This window comes from Sebastes umbrosus, chromosome 18, assembly GCF_015220745.1.
Source record: "Sebastes umbrosus isolate fSebUmb1 chromosome 18, fSebUmb1.pri, whole genome shotgun sequence".
NCBI lineage: Eukaryota > Metazoa > Chordata > Actinopteri > Perciformes > Sebastidae > Sebastes > Sebastes umbrosus.
The window spans coordinates 28,736,665-28,755,907 of NC_051286.1; the positions used below are offsets into that span (position 1 = coordinate 28,736,665).

The following is a 19,243-nucleotide window of genomic DNA, read 5'->3' on the forward strand; positions in this document are numbered from 1 at the left end:
TCACAGCAAGAGGGTCACAGGTTCAAACCCGGCTTGGGGTCCTTCTGTGTGGAGTTAGCATGTTCTCCCCGTGTTAGCGTGGGTTTTCTCCGGGTGCTCAGGTTTCCTCCCACAGTCCAAAGACATGCAGGTTAGGTTCATTGTTGACTCTAAATGTCCCGTAGGTGTGAATGTGAGTGTGAACGGTTGTCTGTCTCTATGTGTCAGCCCTGTGATAGTCTGGAGACCTGTCCAGGGTCAATACCGCCTTCACCCAATGTCAGCTGGGATTGGCTCCAGCCCCCCCTCACAAGCGGTTACAGATAATGGATGGATGTTCTCAAGGTCAAGAATGAATGCTAAACATTGAATCTATAATAATGTTCCCCTGACAATGATTGAACATTAATCAAAGCTAAGACAGAAAATTAAACAGCACATGTATTTATTTGTGTTAGACTATTGTTACTGTTGACTGATGGACAGTATATGTAGATACATCAGGACGTTTTGTTTTGTTTTCTACTTTAATTTCTCCACATACATAAACACATTTAGATGATCTGAGTTTCATGTTTGCATGAGTTGACTTCATCGACATGTAGGAATAGAATATGACATAAGAAGCCTTCACTTGTAGCAGGTTAGATATTATTATTACCATAGCATGGCTGGTTCATTACTGAGTTGTTCCTTCATGTGTCAGTATGACAAACATACTTAATGATTAACAGGCTCTAAATTATTTATTTAAAAGAGCAGCAAACTGGCATATCCAAACTCAACATGATATTGTATTTCCTCTCTCTGTGATGCAGATATTTACTTTAATATAAAGATGCCTGAGCCAGACAGGCGGCTCATTTGACGCATCTTCACATGTTGACAGGTGGAGTCGCAGCGGCGTCGACCCACCTGAGTGACTGAGGACGGCGGCGTCAGCACGCAGCCGCACACATCACGCTGATGCTTCTTCATTTCCCAGCTGAAGGTTTATATATAGGCACACGTAACACAGGCACAATGGCATTTATAGACAGAAGAGAAGCATTGCCAGCATCAGCTGTCACTTGTAGACCTTTTATACTTCACGATCCAGGAGATGCTGACATTTGTGTTGTTCTGTATGGTTATGCATATTTCATTTGTTACAACTAAATGATGTTCAGCACTGATAAACTGCTCAGCTTCATCAGTAGTTCAACAACAACAAAAAACAAAGAACAAATAGGGATGGCTGTAATGATTAAGATTTGTAAAATGTTCTATATGTTTTGACTATATTGTACCAGCAGGATGAATCAGATGAAGCTACACTGATAAAGGACGAAGATGTTTGGAGCTTGAAGGAAAGAATCGACAAGCACACGTTCTCTTTAAATCACACTTCACATCCAGAGGAAGTTGTTGCACAGTCACCCAGTCCAGGGATTCAAACCCACCTCATTACCAATCAATACTTTGTAGCCTTAATCAGTGGGACTTTGCACACCTCTCTCCTTTAAAGGGAGCTGCTGCGAAGTTTTGGCCATCATTCCTATTGGTTCTGACCAGACTGAAGCACCAGGGCTGAGGGGAAACTGGTAGTTGCAGCCGGAGCGTCACAACCTTTTGACAATTGTTTAAAATGGAAATAGACAATTTTTTTTTGCTTAACTTATCACTATAAAGTAAATGTTGATTACACAATGTAATGGCTATAAAATAATGACAACGTCGGCATTTAGGTTGGTTACCGATAAGCCTCGCTTTCACTACGCAATTCTGTCTGCCACCGGGTACGATCTCCTGGAAAATAAAGCCTCCATTTACGGCACAAGGGAAGTGCAACATTGTGCAACCGAAACAGGAAGAGGGGCTGAGCCCAGAAAGTGTGGGGGTTCTGATAGTAATGTTAAGACTTCACGTTTTACTCATAGATAAAAAATGTTGATGAGTTTTTATCTGAGTGGTGCTTCACTAGAGCCGTCTGTTCTGTTGCTTTAACCCTGTGTTTCTATGAGACCTTTTTACAACTGTTATCCCTGTTTAACCCTCTGACACCCGCGATCCTGACCAACTTTACTGTCTTTCAGAGGCCGTAGCAGGTTGAGTTTTAAAGCTACAGTTATCATATAAAACTAAGGAATCCATTGGTACCATGTCATGTCATGCCACCATGTCGGTAAGGAGGTTAAATAACGCTCCAAAGTTAGGCTACATTTTGGCGAGGAAAAACTGGGATGGCCATTTTCAAAGGGGTCCCTTGACTTCTGACCTCCAGATATGTGAATGTAAATGGGTTCTATGGGTACCCACGAGTCTCCCCTTTACAGACATGCCCACTTTATGATAATCACATGCAGTTTAAATGTGTTATTGTCTCCTATTCTAAAATGGTGTATTTGAATATTTCTGCATACTGGGGTCCCTAAACAGTGTTGAATGAATAAATTGGGTATCTGTAAATGTAATGTATATGTAAAGCTGAGACTCTGGTGGATCCAATGAGCCCAACTGTGTTCATGTGTGATGATGTTAGTCCCCATAAGAGACATTTCATTGACCTCCCTCTATAAAATGACCTGTGGTGACCTCTAGGATAATCACAGCCTCATTAAACTTTACAGCCACAAACTAGAGACCTAGAGCATTCAGAGGATGGATGGATCAGACTAGAGACCTAGAGCATTCAGAGGATGGATGGATCAAACTAGAGACCTAGAGAATTCAGAGGATGGATGGATCAGACTAGAGACCTAGAGCATTCAGAGGATGGATGGATCAGACTAGAGACCTAGAGCATTCAGAGGAAGGATGGATCAGACTAGAGACCTAGAGCATTCAGAGGATGGATGGATCAGACTAGAGACCTAGAGCATTCAGAGGATGGATGGATCAAACTAGAGACCTAGAGCATTCAGAGGATGGATAGATCAAACTAGAGACCTAGAGAATTCAGAGGATGGATGGATCAAACTAGAGACCTAGAGCATTCAGAGGATGGATGGATCAAACTAGAGACCTAGAGCATTCAGAGGATGGATGGATCAAACTAGAGACCTAGAGCATTCAAGAGGATGGATGGATCAAACTAGAGACCTAGAGCATTTAGAGGATGGATGGATCAAACTAGAGACCTAGAGCATTCAGAGGATGGATGGCTTTCCTAGCTAGATTGACAATAAGGGGGTTTCTGAGCAGTTTACACAACACAAGTGCTCGCCATCCAATCACCGAAAAATGCAATTCTTGCAGAAATCTCAAAAGTTTTTGGTCCCAAATCGCAGCATGTCTTTCTCTATGGTGTTCCTCAAGGTCTTGGTGTCTTAATGTGGTATTTTGGAGGGATTATTGATCATTTTTATCAATTCTCCAGTGGTTAAAAAATGGTTAAATTTAGCACCAAATCTGTAACAAATGGTATCAACCCAAAATGTATTAGACATAATAGAGCATGGAGATGACCATAATATACTTCTATCATCATGTTCTAAACCCTTATACACTTTGACAATTAACTTTGAATAAGTAATTCATTCATTCATTCATTCATTCATGTTTATTTCTGATTTATGACTAGAAGAACTTGACACACAGTGCTGAGCTGCATCTCAAAATAATCTTCAGGTTCCAGCTTTCAGATGATGTTCACCACTTCTATGTGACATCTACTGTTGACCTGTTATCTCCCCCTAAAGACCCCCTGGACCCCCCTAAAGACCCCTAGACACCCCAAAATACCCACTGTCCCCCTCTAAAGATCCCCTGGACCCCCCTAAATACCCCCTAGACACCCCAAAAGGCCCACTCCCCCCCCCTAAAGACCCCCTGCGCCTGTACCCCCCTAGAGGCCCCCTTTACCCCCCTAAAGAAGACTAAAACGGGTCTATTGTGGGTCTCAGAGGGTTAATCCAGTAACTGCATGTTGAGATTTTATTTATTTATTGAAAAACAAAGTATTTTAAAACATCAAAAATTCTTGATTCTTAATATCTCCATCTGCTACTGTCTCTGTCAATCTATAAATTATCATTATTATTATTATTATTATTATTATTATTATTATTATCTCTCCACTGTGACTTTAAGAAAGTGCGTTTGCATAGTTTTCGTAGTAAAATGAATGAGTGGTTTACCGGTGTCGCTCACATCACCTGACATATTTCCTTCAATGTTGTGCTTATTAACTGAAATTCAATCTGAGTTAATTAAGTTAACTAAGAGTTTAACTGCTTTCAAATACTATTTATCATTTTAACTTACAATTTAACTGTTTTCACACTTTCATTTCAGCTCGTTGTGGTAATTAATAACTGCTTTCATTGTCTACAGTTCAACTGATAACTCAACTCATTTCCCTCTCAAATACTTTTCAATCTCAAATCTCAAATACTTAAAGTTCAACTGTAACTAAAACACAACAACATTTTTAAACATTTGAACCCTTCCAAAGAGTTCAAGAGACACCAGAGACACACTTTCTTTGCTAAAAGAAGCTTTTGTGTGAAACTTGATCTCCATGTTTGGTGTCTTCTTCTTACAGAGATGGACTTGGACTGCGTTGTAAAGCTGTGTCGCTGCTACCACATCTCCACAAACACCAGGTGAGTAAAACGTTGTTACAGCTGACAGTTATGATGGCCAAAACTTCGTTGTAAAAATTGAAATTCATTTCAACAGTAACCTACTTATCGTTATGATAACATGGACCGAAAGAGCTTAAAGTTCTAAGTAGATGATTACTCTCCTGGATGAGATTATGGTTGCATGTTGTATGCAGAACTTCAAAGTAAAGACTTGGAATTAGAAACTACACCCTGACTCCATAATGCTCCACAGAGTGCTGGATTTGAGGGCTTATGTTTGATAAGTTCTTCCAGAACTCTGGACTTAAAGGGTTTTCAGGTGATGTTTTGGGTCTGGGAAGAACTGCTGCAGCCTCTCATGACTCAGTGAGAGCAGACAGCCCTCTAATCCACGCCGGTGATGGGCAGTGTGTGTGAGGCTTTAGCCGGACCTGATGAAGGAGAAGCTCTTACGGGCTGAGACGACCGCGATCTAAGTCGGCAGTCAGCGAGGCTGCGGATTGAGGTCACGTCAGCCGATCCAGAGCCAACTAAACTTTATGCAATCGGCTGGGCTTGTTTCATGGACTTGTGATGACTGGACATGTTTTCATGCCTGGGGGAGAGAGCATAGAGGGAAATCTCACTTCTTATACCCGTTGACGGTTTCATCCTTTTTTGCTGAAAACATGTTAAACAGGCAACAATCTTGAATAAGCCTCTGAGGGCGAGGGGCTACAGTATAGCTCTGAGGGTGAGGGGCTACAGTATAGCTCTGAGGGCGAGGGGCTACAGTATAGCTCTGAGGGTGAGGGGCTACAGTATAGCTCTGAGGGTGAGGGGCTACAGTATAGCTCTGAGGGCGAGGGGCTACAGTATAGCTCTGAGGGCGAGGGGCTACAGTATACCTCTGAGGGTGAGGGGCTACAGTATAGCTCTGAGGGCGAGGGGCTATAGTATACCTCTGAGGGTGAGGGGCTACAATATACCTCTGAGGGCGAGGGGCTACAGTAAACCTCTGAGGGTGAGGGGCTACAGTATAGCTCTGAGGGTGAGGGGCTACAGTATAGCTCTGAGGGCGAGGGGCTACAGTAAACCTCTGAGGGTGAGGGGCTACAGTATAGCTCTGAGGGTGAGGGGCTACAGTATAGCTCTGAGGGTGGGGGCTACAGTATACCTCTGAGGGCGAGGGGCTACAGTATACCTCTGAGGGTGAGGGGCTACAGTATAGCTCTGAGGGTGAGGGGCTACAGTATACCTCTGAGGGTGGGGGCTACAGTATAGCTCTGAGGGTGAGGGGCTACAGTATACTTCTGAGGGCGAGGGGCTACAGTATACCTCTGAGGGTGGGGGCTACAGTATACCTCTGAGGGTGGGGGCTACAGTATACCTCTGAGGGCGAGGGGCTACAGTATATTTCTGTTGTTCCGGTGTAGCTGGCAGATATCCTGGCCAAGTTGCTACTTGTTTACAGTCTAATTACAAACTGGAGTTGTGAGACTGGAGTTGGAGTCCAGAGACCAAAGGAACAAAAGTGTGCTGCTGTAGACGATAAAGGTCAGCTGGCAATTAATTATCAGATCAACACTGTTTCAAATTAAATGTCAATCAAGTTTATCAAATCAATTGACAATCTATCACTATTTTCCAATTTGCATACATTTTCATCACTTCCATTATTATTTCATAAATTCATCACTTCCTTTTTCTTCAGTTATTTTTTTGTTACTTCCTCCCTTCAGGCCACTAAACTTAAAGGGACTGTTTGTAACTTCTTACACGTATAAATCATTGCTGGTCGGTGTCCCATGATCGATCGCGTGTGTCTACGCTGTTCAGACTCCAACACAATATCCAGTGAAGCACCAAAACCTCTTGGTTGTATCTAGTGAAGCCCGTCTGTTAAACAGTGTTGGCCGCGGTCGGAAGACGCGGGAGAGACCGTAGCTTTGGTCTCCAGGACCGGAGTCTCTGCTGTACTCTGCTCCTCTGCCTGCCTTCACTCACACACCGCGCTCGTTTTCGCTCTTTCCCTTCATTCTCACGTGCATGCGCGCTCACTACACACTGCAGAAGAGTTAGTTTAGCTCTGAGAATATCTAGTGAATGTTCAGTGGAAGTTTGTGCAGAAATAACTGCTGCAGCTCCTCCAGACCAATAGAGGTTTCCCGTGTCTTGTGAAGTGACGGGGCTCCGTCATTTGGTGTTGTGAATGACGAAGGATGAATGTAAGATGGTGAAAATGATGAAACATGGTTCTGTCTTCATCATATCACCACTGTTTTAGCCAAATCGGCTTTAAATTAATCAAATCACTTGATACGGACTCAATACGTAAAACTCAATACGCAGGACTCAATACGCAGGACTCAATACGCTAAAACTCAATACGCAGGATTCAGTACGCAGGACTCAGTACACAGGACTCAGTACACGGGACTAAGTATGCAGGACTCAATACGCAGGGCTCAATATGCAGGACTCATTACGCAGGACTCAATACGCAGGACTCAATACGTAAAACTCGATACGCAGGACTCAATACGTAAAACTCGATACGCAGGACTCAATACGTAAAACTTGATACGCAGGACTCAATACGCAGGACTCAAAACATAAAACTCGATACGCAGGGCTCAATACGCAGGACTTAATATGCAGGACTCAATACGCAGGACTCAATACGTAAAACTCGATACGCAGGACTCAATACGCAGGACTCAATACGCAGGACTCAGTATGCAGGACTCAATATGCAGGACTCAATACGTAAAACTCGATACGCAGGACTCAATACGTAAAACTCGAAACTCAGGACTCAATACGCAGGACTCAATGCGTAAAACTCGATACTCAGGACTCAATACGCAGGACTCAATGCGTAAAACTCGATACGCAGGACTCAATACGCAGGACTCAATACGTAAAACTCAATACGCAGGACTCAATACGCAGGACTCAATACGTAAAACTCGATACGCAGGACTCAATACGTAAAACTCGATACGCAGGACTCAATACGCAGGACTCAATACGTAAAACTCGATACGCAGGGCTCAATACGCAGGACTCTAAACATAAAACTCGATACGCAGGGCTCAATACGCAGGACTCTAAACATAAAACTCGATATGCAGGGCTCAATACGCAGGACTCAATACGCAGGACTCAATACGTAAAACTCGATACGCAGGACTCAATACGCAGGACTCTAAACATAAAACTCGATACGCAGGGCTCAATACGCAGGACTCAATACGCAGGACTCAATACGCAGGACTCAGTATGCAGGACTCAATACGCAGGACTCAATACGTAAAACTCGATACGCAGGACTCAATACGCAGGACTCAATACGTAAAACTCGATACGCAGGGCTCAATACGCAGGACTCAATACGCAGGACTCAATACGTAAAACTCGATACGCAGGACTCAATACGTAAAACTCGATACGCAGGACTCAATACGCAGGACTCTAAACATAAAACTCGATACGCAGGGCTCAATACGCAGGACTCAATACGCAGGACTCAATACGCAGGACTCAATACGTAAAACTCAATACGCAGGACTCAATACGCAGGACTCAGTACGTAGGACTCAGTACGCAGGGCTCAGTACACAGGACTCAGTATGCAAGACTCAGTACGCAGGACTCAGTACGCAAGACTCAGTACGCAGGACTCAATATGCAGGACTCAGTACGCAGGACTCAGTACGCACGGATCACTGACTATGAAAGCAAGACAAACAGACGAAAGGCTGTGTTCTAACCTCATACTACAATAGTAGTTCAACCTCATACTATACTAGTAGTACAACCTCATTCTACACTAGTAGTTCAACCTCATACTATACTAGTAGTACAACCTCATACTATACTAGTAGTACAACCTCATACTATACTAGTAGTACACCCTCATACTATACTAGTAGAACAACCTCATACTATACTAGTAGTACAACCTCATACTATACTAGTAGTACACCCTCATACTATACTAGTAGAACAACCTCATACTATACTAGTAGTACAACCTCATACTATACTAGTAGTACACCCTCATACTATACTAGTAGAACAACCTCATACTATACTAGTAGTACACCCTCATACTATACTAATAGAACAACCTCATACTATACTAGTAGTACACCCTCATACTACACTAGTAGTACAACCTCATACTATACTAGTAGTACTACCTCATTCTTTACTAGTAGTACAACCTCATACTATACTAGTAGTTCAACCTCATACTTTACTAGTAAAACCTCATACTATACTAGTAGTACACCCTCATACTATACTAGTAGTAAAACCTCATACTATACTAGTAGTACACCCTCATACTTTACTGGTAGTAAAACCTCATGCTATACTAGTAGTACACCGTCATCCTATACTAGTAGTACAACCTCATACTTTACTAGTAGTACACCTTCATACTATACTAGTAGTACAACCTCATACTATACTATTAGTACAACCTCATACTATACTATTAGTACAACCTCATACTATACTAGTAGTACAACCTCATACTATACTAGTAGTACACCCTCATACTATACTAGTAGAACAACCTCATACTATACTAGTAGAACAACCTCATACTATACTAGTAGTTCAACCTCATACTATACTAGTAGTACAACCTCATACTATACTAGTAGTACACCCTCATACTATACTAGTAGAACAACCTCATACTATACTAGTAGAACAACCTCATACTATACTAGTAGTTCAACCTCATACTATACTATTGAATTCAATTCAATTCAATTTATTTTTGTATAGCGTCAAATCACAACAGAAGTTATCTCAAGACGCTTTATCTATAGAGCAGGTCTTAGACCGTACACCATAGTTTAGAGACCCAACATGATCCACCAAGCGCGCTGTGGCCAGGAAAAACTCCCCGATTACTGGGAAGAAACCTGGAGCAGAACCGGTCTCAGGGTGGGCAGCCATCTGCCGAGGTCGGCTGGGGGGATAGATAGAGAGAGAGAGAGAGAGAAAGAGAGAGAGAGAGAGAGAGAGAGAGAGAGAGAGAGGGGGGAAGCAGCCACAATAATAGCACAGCAGCTGTAATAACTAATACAAGTACGACTAATAACACAAAACCAATAATAGTGAATGTAAAAGAGTGATAATACAACTATCGGAATTGATATCATTGGGTCGTCCTCAGACGGGCTTTCAAGCTGAGCTTCCAGCTATCTCAGTCCTCCATACATCTGGCTAGCTCGCCAGCACTGTCCAGCATCTGTCCTCAGTACGTCCATGTGTGTTGGTGTGGGACGTCCCTGTGATCGAAGCCCGTGCGTTGGTTCCCGCAGCACCAGCATGCTTGCTGGGAGTTCTTGATGTCTTTGGCAGTGACCGAGAAGTGTTATTCTCCAGGCTGCCACTTTGTCACTAAGCCTTGGTAGTCCCTCGTTAGCCTTGGTAGTCCCTTGTACAGACGGAGTTAATTAATGATGGTAGCAGTTGGTGTCAAGCAGGCAGCGGACGCGGTAGCAGATGCAGCCACAATCCAGGTGACATCCAGATCCAGGTGAAACCCCGCTCCAAGTGTACCCCTGCTCCAGGTACAACCTCTCTCCAGGTATGACCTCGCTCCAGGTATAACCCCGCTCCAGGTGTGACCCCGCTCCATGGTTACCTGCGAGACAAGGAGGCACAAGGACTCCCGGGAAGGAATGAAGTTAGTAACAGTGAATGGGACATGAATATATACAGGAGGAGAGAGGAGCTCAGTGTGTCATAGGAAGTCCCCCGGCAGTCTAGGCCTATAGCAGCTTAACTAGGGGCTGGTCAAAGACAGCCCTAACTATAAGCGTTATCAAAGAGGAAAGTCTTAAACCTACTCTTAAATGTAGAGAGGGTGTCTGCCTCCCGGACTGAAACTGGGAGCTGGTTCCACAGAAGAGGAACTTGATAACTGAAGGCTCTGGCTCCCATTCTACTTTTGGAGACTCTAGGAACCTCAAGTAACCCTGCATTCTGGGAGCGCAGAGCTCTAGTGGGGTAATAGGGTACTATGAGCTCTTTAAGATATGATGGGGCCTTACCGTTTAGCACTTTGTAGGTGAGGAGGACGATTTTAAATTCTATTCTGGATTTTACAGGGAGCCAGTGCAGAGAAACTAATGCAGGAGTAATATGATCTCTTTTCCTAGTTCTTGTCAGTACACGTGCTGCAGCATTCTGGATCAACTGGAGAGTCTTAAGAGACTTATTGGAGCTGCCTGATAATAAGGAGTTGCAGTAATCTAGTCTAGAGGTAACAAATGCATGGACTAATTTTTCTGCATCATTTTGAGACAGGATGTGCCTGATCTTCGCAATGTTACGTAGATGAAAGAAGGCAGTCCTTGAGGTTTGTTTTATGTGGGAGTTAAAGGGCATATCCTGATCAAAGATAACTCCCAGATTCCTTACGGTGGTGCTGGAGGCCAGGGCAATGCCATCTAGAGTAACTATATCATTAGATAATTTGTTTCGGAGGCGTTCAGGGCCAAGTACAATAACTTCAGTTTTGTCTGAGTTTAACATCAGGAAATTGCAGGTCATCCAGGTTTTTATGTCCTTAAGGCATGCTTGAAGTTTAGTTAACTGGTTTGTTTCGTCTGGCTTGATCGATAGATATAATTGGGTATCATCTGCATAACAATGAAAGTTTATGGAGTGTTTTCTAATAACATTGCCTAAGGGAAGCGCATCAGTAAAGACCCCAAAATGACCACACCAGGCAGACCTCCCTGGCCCTCCATGCGCCTACATGGAAGAGCCAAAGGAGGGGCCAGCAGTATGACTTAATGGAAAGCTAATTAGACTAAAACGATATACAGTGAAGCCTTTTGATTCTTCACAGGTTGCAGGCTGAGGTATATGGCTAGAAAGTTAAATGAGAGAGTCAAGCAGATATGCCGTAACATTTAATATATATAGCCAGTAAGTTACAGAGCACTCATAGCTTTTTGAGCATCGAGGATGTCTTGAGCCTCCGGCCAGAGATAACATTCCTAAACGATTGATGACCATCGGCCCAAAGCCTTGAGTGTGGAGACATGACCTGTCAATGCTGCCGTTGTCGCTGCTCCTCTGCAGAGAGAATGCGCAGTGTTGCGTTCTGGTGGCAGTCCGCATGATTGGCAGAGGAGGCGAATGTGTGAGGCAAACCAAGCTCGGGACATTGGCTTGCCCTCCTCTGTGACAAATAGTGGCTGTCGTTGGCTGGCTTGAGGTCGGCATCTCAAATAGAGGATCATGGAAGACGGGACAAAATGCGGAATTAGACTCAGAGATTAAAGCAGATGTTCCTTCCTATCTCTGTCAGTCTTTGAGTGTTTTTTTTAAAATATGGTTACATAGTGAGTGTTAATGGTTACGTCAGCTATAGTGAGGTAATGCGCAGGATTGAAAGATTTAGTGAGTGTAGTGAACTCGCCACCTCTAAGAAACCTGAAGAAATGTTGTGAGGAAAACAGTTTCTAACAACAGGCCTGTGTAAGCACCAAAGCACCCTTTATGGAGGATGGCTGCAAGGATTTGGCTTCTCAGATTGTGAAAGATTGCAGCAGCAGGAGGAAAAAATGGGACCCCGGTGGAGATTTGGACTGCACTTCCCAGAGATCTCCGCGGGACTGTGATGTCATCGAAGCTCGATGGAATGACGTCATCGATCTGCGGCGCGAACGCAGACCACGTTGGTGGTGCCGCAGCCATAGAGGTGGATGGCCCGTCTGTGTTTAGAAGAGCCCGGCTTGCTGGGGATGCCAACACGGACTCCAGGGCTTGGATTCTGGAGTTCATATTGGCGAGTGACGACTGGATACTGGATAGAGCTGTCATGACAGGATTGTCCTCCTGGTCCACGGAGCCGGCTCCTGGGGCTGTAGCTTGGACAGCTGGGGCTTGGACCGCTGGAGCTCGGAACGCTGGAGCTCGGACCGCTGGAGCTCAGACCGGGGCTCGGACCGCTGGAGCTCGGACCGGGGCTTGGACAGCTGGAGCTCGGACCGCTGGAGCTCGGACTGGGGCTCGGACCGTTGGAGTTCGTGCTCTTTTGGAAGGCGGCTCAGCGGCCGTAGCTGGGACAGCAGCAGAGTTTCGGGAACTGTTTCCTTTTCTCAGCGGCTTTCCTGGGAGCGCAGGATTTGGAAAGATCTGCTGGTGGGGTTTCGCCATGGACGCTTTCCAAAAACATTTCAAAAAGCTCTTCATGAGAAGAACCGACAGGAGCCGTGATGTGGTTTTCGAACAGGACTTCTAGGAGCCTGGTCACTGGCCATTAGGAAATGCTGGGAGCAGAACTTGAATGTCTACTTATCAGACGCGAGCTCCGGCGGATAGGGACCGGGTTTCTTCGCCGATGGCTTCCTCTGCCTTAGATTGCTGTTGTTGTTACTCCATAGCCCAGTTGTCCAGCCACGGGTCCTCATCATGGACGGACATCGACATGACGAGCAGCAGGGTAAGTTGAAGCCTGTACGTGGAAAATCTGGTTGTTCTCATGTATGCGAGCGGCTTGTAGAGGAAGCAGTAACGGTAGGCAGGCTGAAGCAGCTTAAATAAGGCCCCCTATATGAAATTTGCCAATGAATGCATAGAGGGGAATCAGCTGATGCATCAGCTGATGCATCAGCTGATTTGGCTCGCTTAAGATCGGCTGCTATCAGTTGGCTGTCATCTGAGCAAAGCTTGACTCCATGGCCGGCCTGAACTAACGCTACGCATGATTTGTATTTTTCGATTATGTTGTAATAGTGGTTTGAATTCTTTTTTTTGTCCAGTGCTTTAAGAGCTGGTTCAAAGGCTAAAGGCTTGTTGATAAGCAGGAGCCCGTCAGGAATCATTGAGCTGCTCTGTGTGGTTGTTGATCCGCTGGGAGTCGCCGGGAGCCACTGATCAGAGATTATAAAGGAGGAGGATCCGCTCACATTACTGCCTGGATACTAACAAACATCCAAAAGTTTCTCTTGGCCAAGTGTAATGATGGGCTGCTGATGGTGTTCATGAGTGCTTCAGAATCAATGGGCCATGCCGTCAGAGGGGTCCCCAGACCAGAACCCTGCCATCCTCCACAGCACTACAGAGTACTGATTGTTTGACCTTTTACTGCTGAATATGTCATTTTATGATTTATTTGACATTATTTTGAATGCTCTGTCTTGCTGGGCAGACTCAACATCTCCTCGTGGCGTCCCCATCTTTGTAGGTTTTGTTAGGGTACAATACTCACACATCCAAACATACCTTACAACACTGACTCGTGTGTGTGTGTGTGTGTGTGTGTGTGTGTGTGTGTGTATGGACTCCCTCTTGTTACAAGCCTGAGCTAAGTTTGTAACACTCTGCTGTTGTACTGATGGAAATTATTATTACCTCCGCCAAGGCCAAAGGCCTTGGGCCAAGGAGGTTATGTTTTCACTGGCATTGGTTTGTCTGTTTGAATGAAATGTTTTGGAGGGGTGGGGTGTGGCACAATGAACAATCCATTAGATATTGGTGGCGATCCGGATCATGATCCGGATTAAGGAATATTTTAAGGATTCCGATGAGCCATCCACATGCACAGTGTGACTGATGACGCGTTGATGACGCGTGACCCCGCCTCCTTCTGAGAGCAGAGAGATACGTGTGTGGATGTGTGGTGAGACTCCGAGGTGTGGGAGCTGCTGTCCGTCCGCGGTGAGAAAGACCAAAGCGGTAGCTGACGGGATGAAAGACAACGTAGTGTAACGTTATACAGACATAACAAGGTCTGCGCTCTCCGAGTGCCATTCTAGTTTTATTAGCAACGGGTCAGACTATTATTTGAGATGCAGATATTTATTTTAACCTCCGAATGTATGGTACATGAACTGTCTTGGATAGAAAGTAACAGACTGTGGTTCAGCAGCAGGACTGTAATGTAGATTGTGGATCCTTAAAATGGACATTTGATGTTGAGAGAGCTTGGTCATCATTCTGTAACAGAACACTAGAAGTAAAAGTGAGCTTCTTATATTTATATAAACAGAAATGTGCATTTAGTTATCTAACAAAGCTGCAGATTATGACTTTAAAAAGAGGATGGAATGATGATCTTTAGTTAGAGGAGGGCTTCTCTCTGATCTGGACTCTGGATCTAGCCCAACATTTAACTGTGTGCAGCTCTTTAGCTGACTTCCTGTGATTGTTGCTGGTGTTTGTGTCTCTGTGGCAGCGCTGCTGAAGGTCAGGTGGACTCGGTGGAGGCAGGCAGCACTGTGAATAGTCTCTGTAGCCGGTGGGGGTGTCACTTCGACAGAGGGCCTCGTTTAAAACACGTTCCCTGTAGAACAGCTTTCCTCCACGGTGAGAGAGCAGATACCTGCACCGTCTTTAAACTGAATCCATTTGTGTTGCAGCCGACCCATGCACGCTCCCACAGCTCCCAGTCAGGGTGCTGCATAAAGGGTAAACACTCACAGGTTACACACCACTGGTATATTGTTTTTTATTGTCTTGTATTACAAAATGACCATAATATATCAAGAAGGGGGGATGAGAGTCGGTAATAGGATTATTGATCAACACTAATGATTCAATTACTTCAGCAGCTTCTACATGTTCTGTCTCTAGTCCAGAGACGAGGCCCAAAGGACTCAAACATGAGTGAGACTAATAATAAAATGGAACTAATTTTCATGGTGATATACCTGCTCATTAAACAGTCCAGTTTCTACTACTGGCCTACAAGGGAGCAGAGAGTTGGTGGGATCTGTGCCACAAGATGATCCTCCTGCTTGTGGTTCCAGGTCAATATAGGTTCCACATCTATTACATTGAAGCAATAAAGCCACAAGGCAACTAAAGGATAAAAGTACATTAAATGTGAGTGTGTGGAGTGTGACCACTGTCTGGGCACAGTGTGCTTCCTTCCTGTTTTAGCTTCGTAGTAAAACCATAGAAATGTTTTTGGTACAGTAGCACAACTAGAAAAGAGTTGTACAGTTAGTGAGGTGACCCAGCAGCCTAATGTCGGTTACATAGCTACTGTTTCTAAAGTTGGCTAATAACTAGCTAACATAGGCCACCACTGGTCTGTTCAACATTAGTTTAGTTCTGAAACTCAGCTGCAGGGAACTCTTGAATCTGCTCATAGTGGCGGTCCGTGGGACAATGCACATCTGTCTCTTAAAGGAAACTTTTCATACCTCGTTGTGACAAAGCAGACCGAGGTCTTAATCATCCAAAGACATTTATTTGGCAGTCTGACACTTTGTTCAAGTCAACCGTTCTCTGTCTGGTATTTTGCTCTAACCAATCAGTGGGGATTGACGTATCTGTAGTGTCGACTTCATGTTCAGCAGACAGTTAGCAGTAGTGGTTGCTTGCTATGGGAGCAATGTTTGTCATGTCGATCAGAGCCATATGTCGATTCACAACAACCTGTACAGCTATGTCCACATTTTGGCCATTTTGTGGCTGCATGTTTTGTTGCCATGTTTGTGGCTCTGGTACAGGAAGACGGTGTCCTCATTCTTTATCCCTCCTACAAAGCTCTGATTGGCTCAGTTCTTTTGTTTCTGACAGCACAGAGCACAGCTGTCAATCAGCACAACACCAGAGTGATCTGAATGATGAGGTGATGGTGGATGGTGGTGGACCAGAGGTCTGAAACCAAAGGTGAAGCTTTGTGCACCCACCCCCCTCTTTCTGTTGTATTTCATGCTGTTGCTGTGCAGATAATGTACCATTCTGACTCGACACCGCTGATTAGGACTGGCAGTACTACGGTGTTCACAGACTGTGAACATGGGGAAAACCATTCAAGGGCAACTAATGCATTTGTTTGCTGTACATATTCCTGAGAGTGAAAGTAATGTGTTTAGCATAAGAACACAACGGGGAACATAGTGTTGGTATGCCCGATGACACTACAGAGAGACGTGTCTGCTCCTCAGACGCAGCTGTGTGCTGATGCGTAACCAGCTATACTGAGCTTCATACTGTACCTGCTGGGCGCCTCCAGTCACAGCTCTCATATAGAAGAGGATGTGGAGAGTTTTAATAGAGCAGGTCAAGACCTTTCACTGCAGTCTGGGATCAAAGAAGAAGCCATACTCCTATTCCCTCATGTCCACACAGGATTCTCATTACAAAGGCACTTTTTTCCACAAAAGAACTGAGTAATAATTTGCAGGATATTTGCATGCACTCACTAAAAGAGCCCCCCCACCTGTGCCTTTACTGCATTTACTGTGTCCTGCATTAGTGTCTAAGTGTCTTCTCTTCCTCTATTGACTGGTTTTTACATTACTCTCAAAGTGCTACAGTAAACAAGTAACCCCCCTCCCAGCATATTTAAAAGGGAGGTGGGGGGCAGATCTCTGTATAAAGCCTGGTCTTGTGGCTACATATGCATGGGGATGCGGAGGGTGGGGTTGACCTTAGAGATTCTGTTCACCCACCCAGATTCAAAGAGGATGGCTCTCTAGTATCTCTCATGAGCCTGAAACTTGTGTTTGTGTAGAACACATAATTTACACACTCCCATCTGATAGCACAGCTATGACAGATAGACACAACTCTCAGGGCACTTCACATGAGGTGGAGGACACATCACAGTAGGTAGTCAGAGGCTGGCCAGCCATGAACAATCCCTCATGGGCTCTCTGAATCTCTGCTGGTGAGGCATGACGGCCAGCAGTGCATTTACAGTATATAACACCTTTCTACCTCATCGAACAAACTCATTCACCCATTCACACACACATCCATTCACCGATGGTGACGGATGCTTCTGCATGGCTGTTGGAAACAGCTGCAGTTCATTGAAATAAGTTCATTTCGCAGCAACAGTCTGCTGTTTTAAATGCTGACGTGTGGCCAAGCGATTCTATTAACTACTGTCCTTTTCTCTAACAATGTAGCTCAGTACAATCAATCACCTTCTGATCAAGTCCGTCATGATTGTAGTTTCAGTTCTTAACATGTTGTAAGTGAAACATCTGGCAACGCACTGAGAATGTTTCAGCTTGTTTTCCATTCTGGCCCGCTGTTCTCTGTCTTGATTAAAAAACTCATTTCTAGAAAGTATTTGAAACCAGATTATTTCCAGGTGATTATTGCCAGGTTGAACCTGGTGGGATTTTCACCTCTAAGTAAAGGATAAAATGTTAAGATTAGTTTTATTAGCAGGGTATTGTTGTATTATATATGTGATGAATCATAAATAGAAGTTTACTACTTCTTTGGTGTAGTTTATCTTCAAAACACAAGTCCGGGGGCTGATGTTAAGTTAAGGGTACTGATGATGTTGTTACTGATGTTAAGTTAAGGGTACTGATGATGTTATTACTGATGTTAAGTTAAGGGTACTGATGATGTTGTTACTGATGTTAAGTTAAGGGTACTGATGATGTTGTCACTGATGTTAAGTTAAGGGTACTGATGATGTTGTTACTGATGTTAAGTTAAGGGTACTGATGATGTTGTTACTGATGTTAAGTTAAGGGTACTGATGATGTTGTCACTGATGTTAAGTTAAGGGTACTTATGATGTTGTTACTGATGTTAAGTTAAGGGTACTGATGATGTTGTTACTGATGTTAAGTTAAGGGTACTGATGATGTTGTTATTGATGTTAAGTTAAGGGTACTTATGATGTTGTTACTGATGTTAAGTTAAGGGTACTGATGATGTTGTCACTGATGTTAAGTTAAGGGTACTGATGATGTTGTCACTGATGTTAAGTTAAGGGTACTGATGATGTTGTTACTGATGTTAAGTTAAGGGTACTGATGATGTTGTTATTGATGTTAAGTTAAGGGTACTGATGATGTTGTCACTGATGTTAAGTTAAGGGTACTGATGATGTTGTTACTGATGTTAAGTTAAGGGTACTGATGATGTTGTTATTGATGTTAAGTTAAGGGTACTGATGATGTTGTCACTGATGGTAAGTTAAGGGTACTTATGATGTTGTTACTGATGTTAAGTTAAGAGTACTGATGATGTTGTTATTGATGTTAAGTTAAGGGTACTGATGATGTTGTCACTGATGTTAAGTTAAGGGTACTGATGATGTTGTCACTGATGTTAAGTTAAGGGTACTGATGATGTTGTTACTGATGTTAAGTTAAGGGTACTGATGATGTTGTTACTGATGTTAAGTTAAGGGTACTTATGATGTTGTTACTGATGTTAAGTTAAGAGTACTGATGATGTTGTTAACTGATGGTAAGTTAAGGGTACTTATGATGTTGTTACTGATGTTAAGTTAAGAGTACTGATGATGTTGTTATTGATGTTAAGTTAAGGGTACTGATGATGTTGTCACTGATGTTAAGTTAAGGGTACTGATGACGTTGTTATTGATGTTAAGTTAAGGGTACTGATGATGTTGTCACTGATGTTAAGTTAAGAGTACTGATGATGTTGTTACTGATGTTAAGTTAAGGGTACTGATGATGTTGTTACTGATGTTAAGTTAAGGGTACTTATGATGTTGTTACTGATGTTAAGTTAAGGGTACTGATGATGTTGTCACTGATGTTAAGTTAAGGGTACTGATGATGTTGTCACTGATGTTAAGTTAAGGGTACTGATGATGTTGTCACTGATGTTAAGTTAAGGATACTGATGATGTTGTTACTGATGTTAAGTTAAGGGTACTGATGATGTTGTTACTGATGGTAAGTTAAGGGTACTTATGATGTTGTCACTGATGTGAA

General features: G+C 43.7%; 2 protein-coding genes across 3 annotated transcripts in view; one reads left to right on the top strand and one right to left on the bottom strand.

Moving 5' to 3' along the window:
* LOC119477063 (leucine-rich repeat and fibronectin type-III domain-containing protein 2-like) overlaps positions 1 to 19,243 on the top strand; it is a 163,494-nt gene that overhangs the window by 59,774 nt on the left and 84,477 nt on the right. For both annotated transcript variants that reach the window (XM_037750904.1, XM_037750905.1), the window contains exon 2: positions 4,505 to 4,565. The gene's annotated coding sequence lies outside the window, so the exon portion shown is untranslated. The remainder of the gene's footprint in view (positions 1 to 4,504; positions 4,566 to 19,243) is intronic.
* On the bottom strand, positions 10,365 to 12,353 carry LOC119477468. The gene is made up of 2 exons (XM_037751553.1): positions 12,141 to 12,353; positions 10,365 to 11,315 (listed from the first exon to the last, which is right to left on the bottom strand). Exons 1-2 carry the CDS (start codon positions 12,351 to 12,353, stop codon positions 10,365 to 10,367), a joined length of 1,164 nt encoding a protein of 387 aa, XP_037607481.1.

Bases quoted from the DNA above. Each gene is read 5' to 3' on its own strand.
- LOC119477468 (XM_037751553.1), bottom strand. From the start codon at position 12,353: ATGAACTCCAGAATCCAAGCCCTGGAGTCCGTGTTGGCATCCCCAGCA. The intron at 11,316-12,140 runs GTCCCATTTTTT...TCTTCCATGTAG, and splicing joins CAGTCCAAATCTCCACCGGG to GCGCATGGAGGGCCAGGGAG.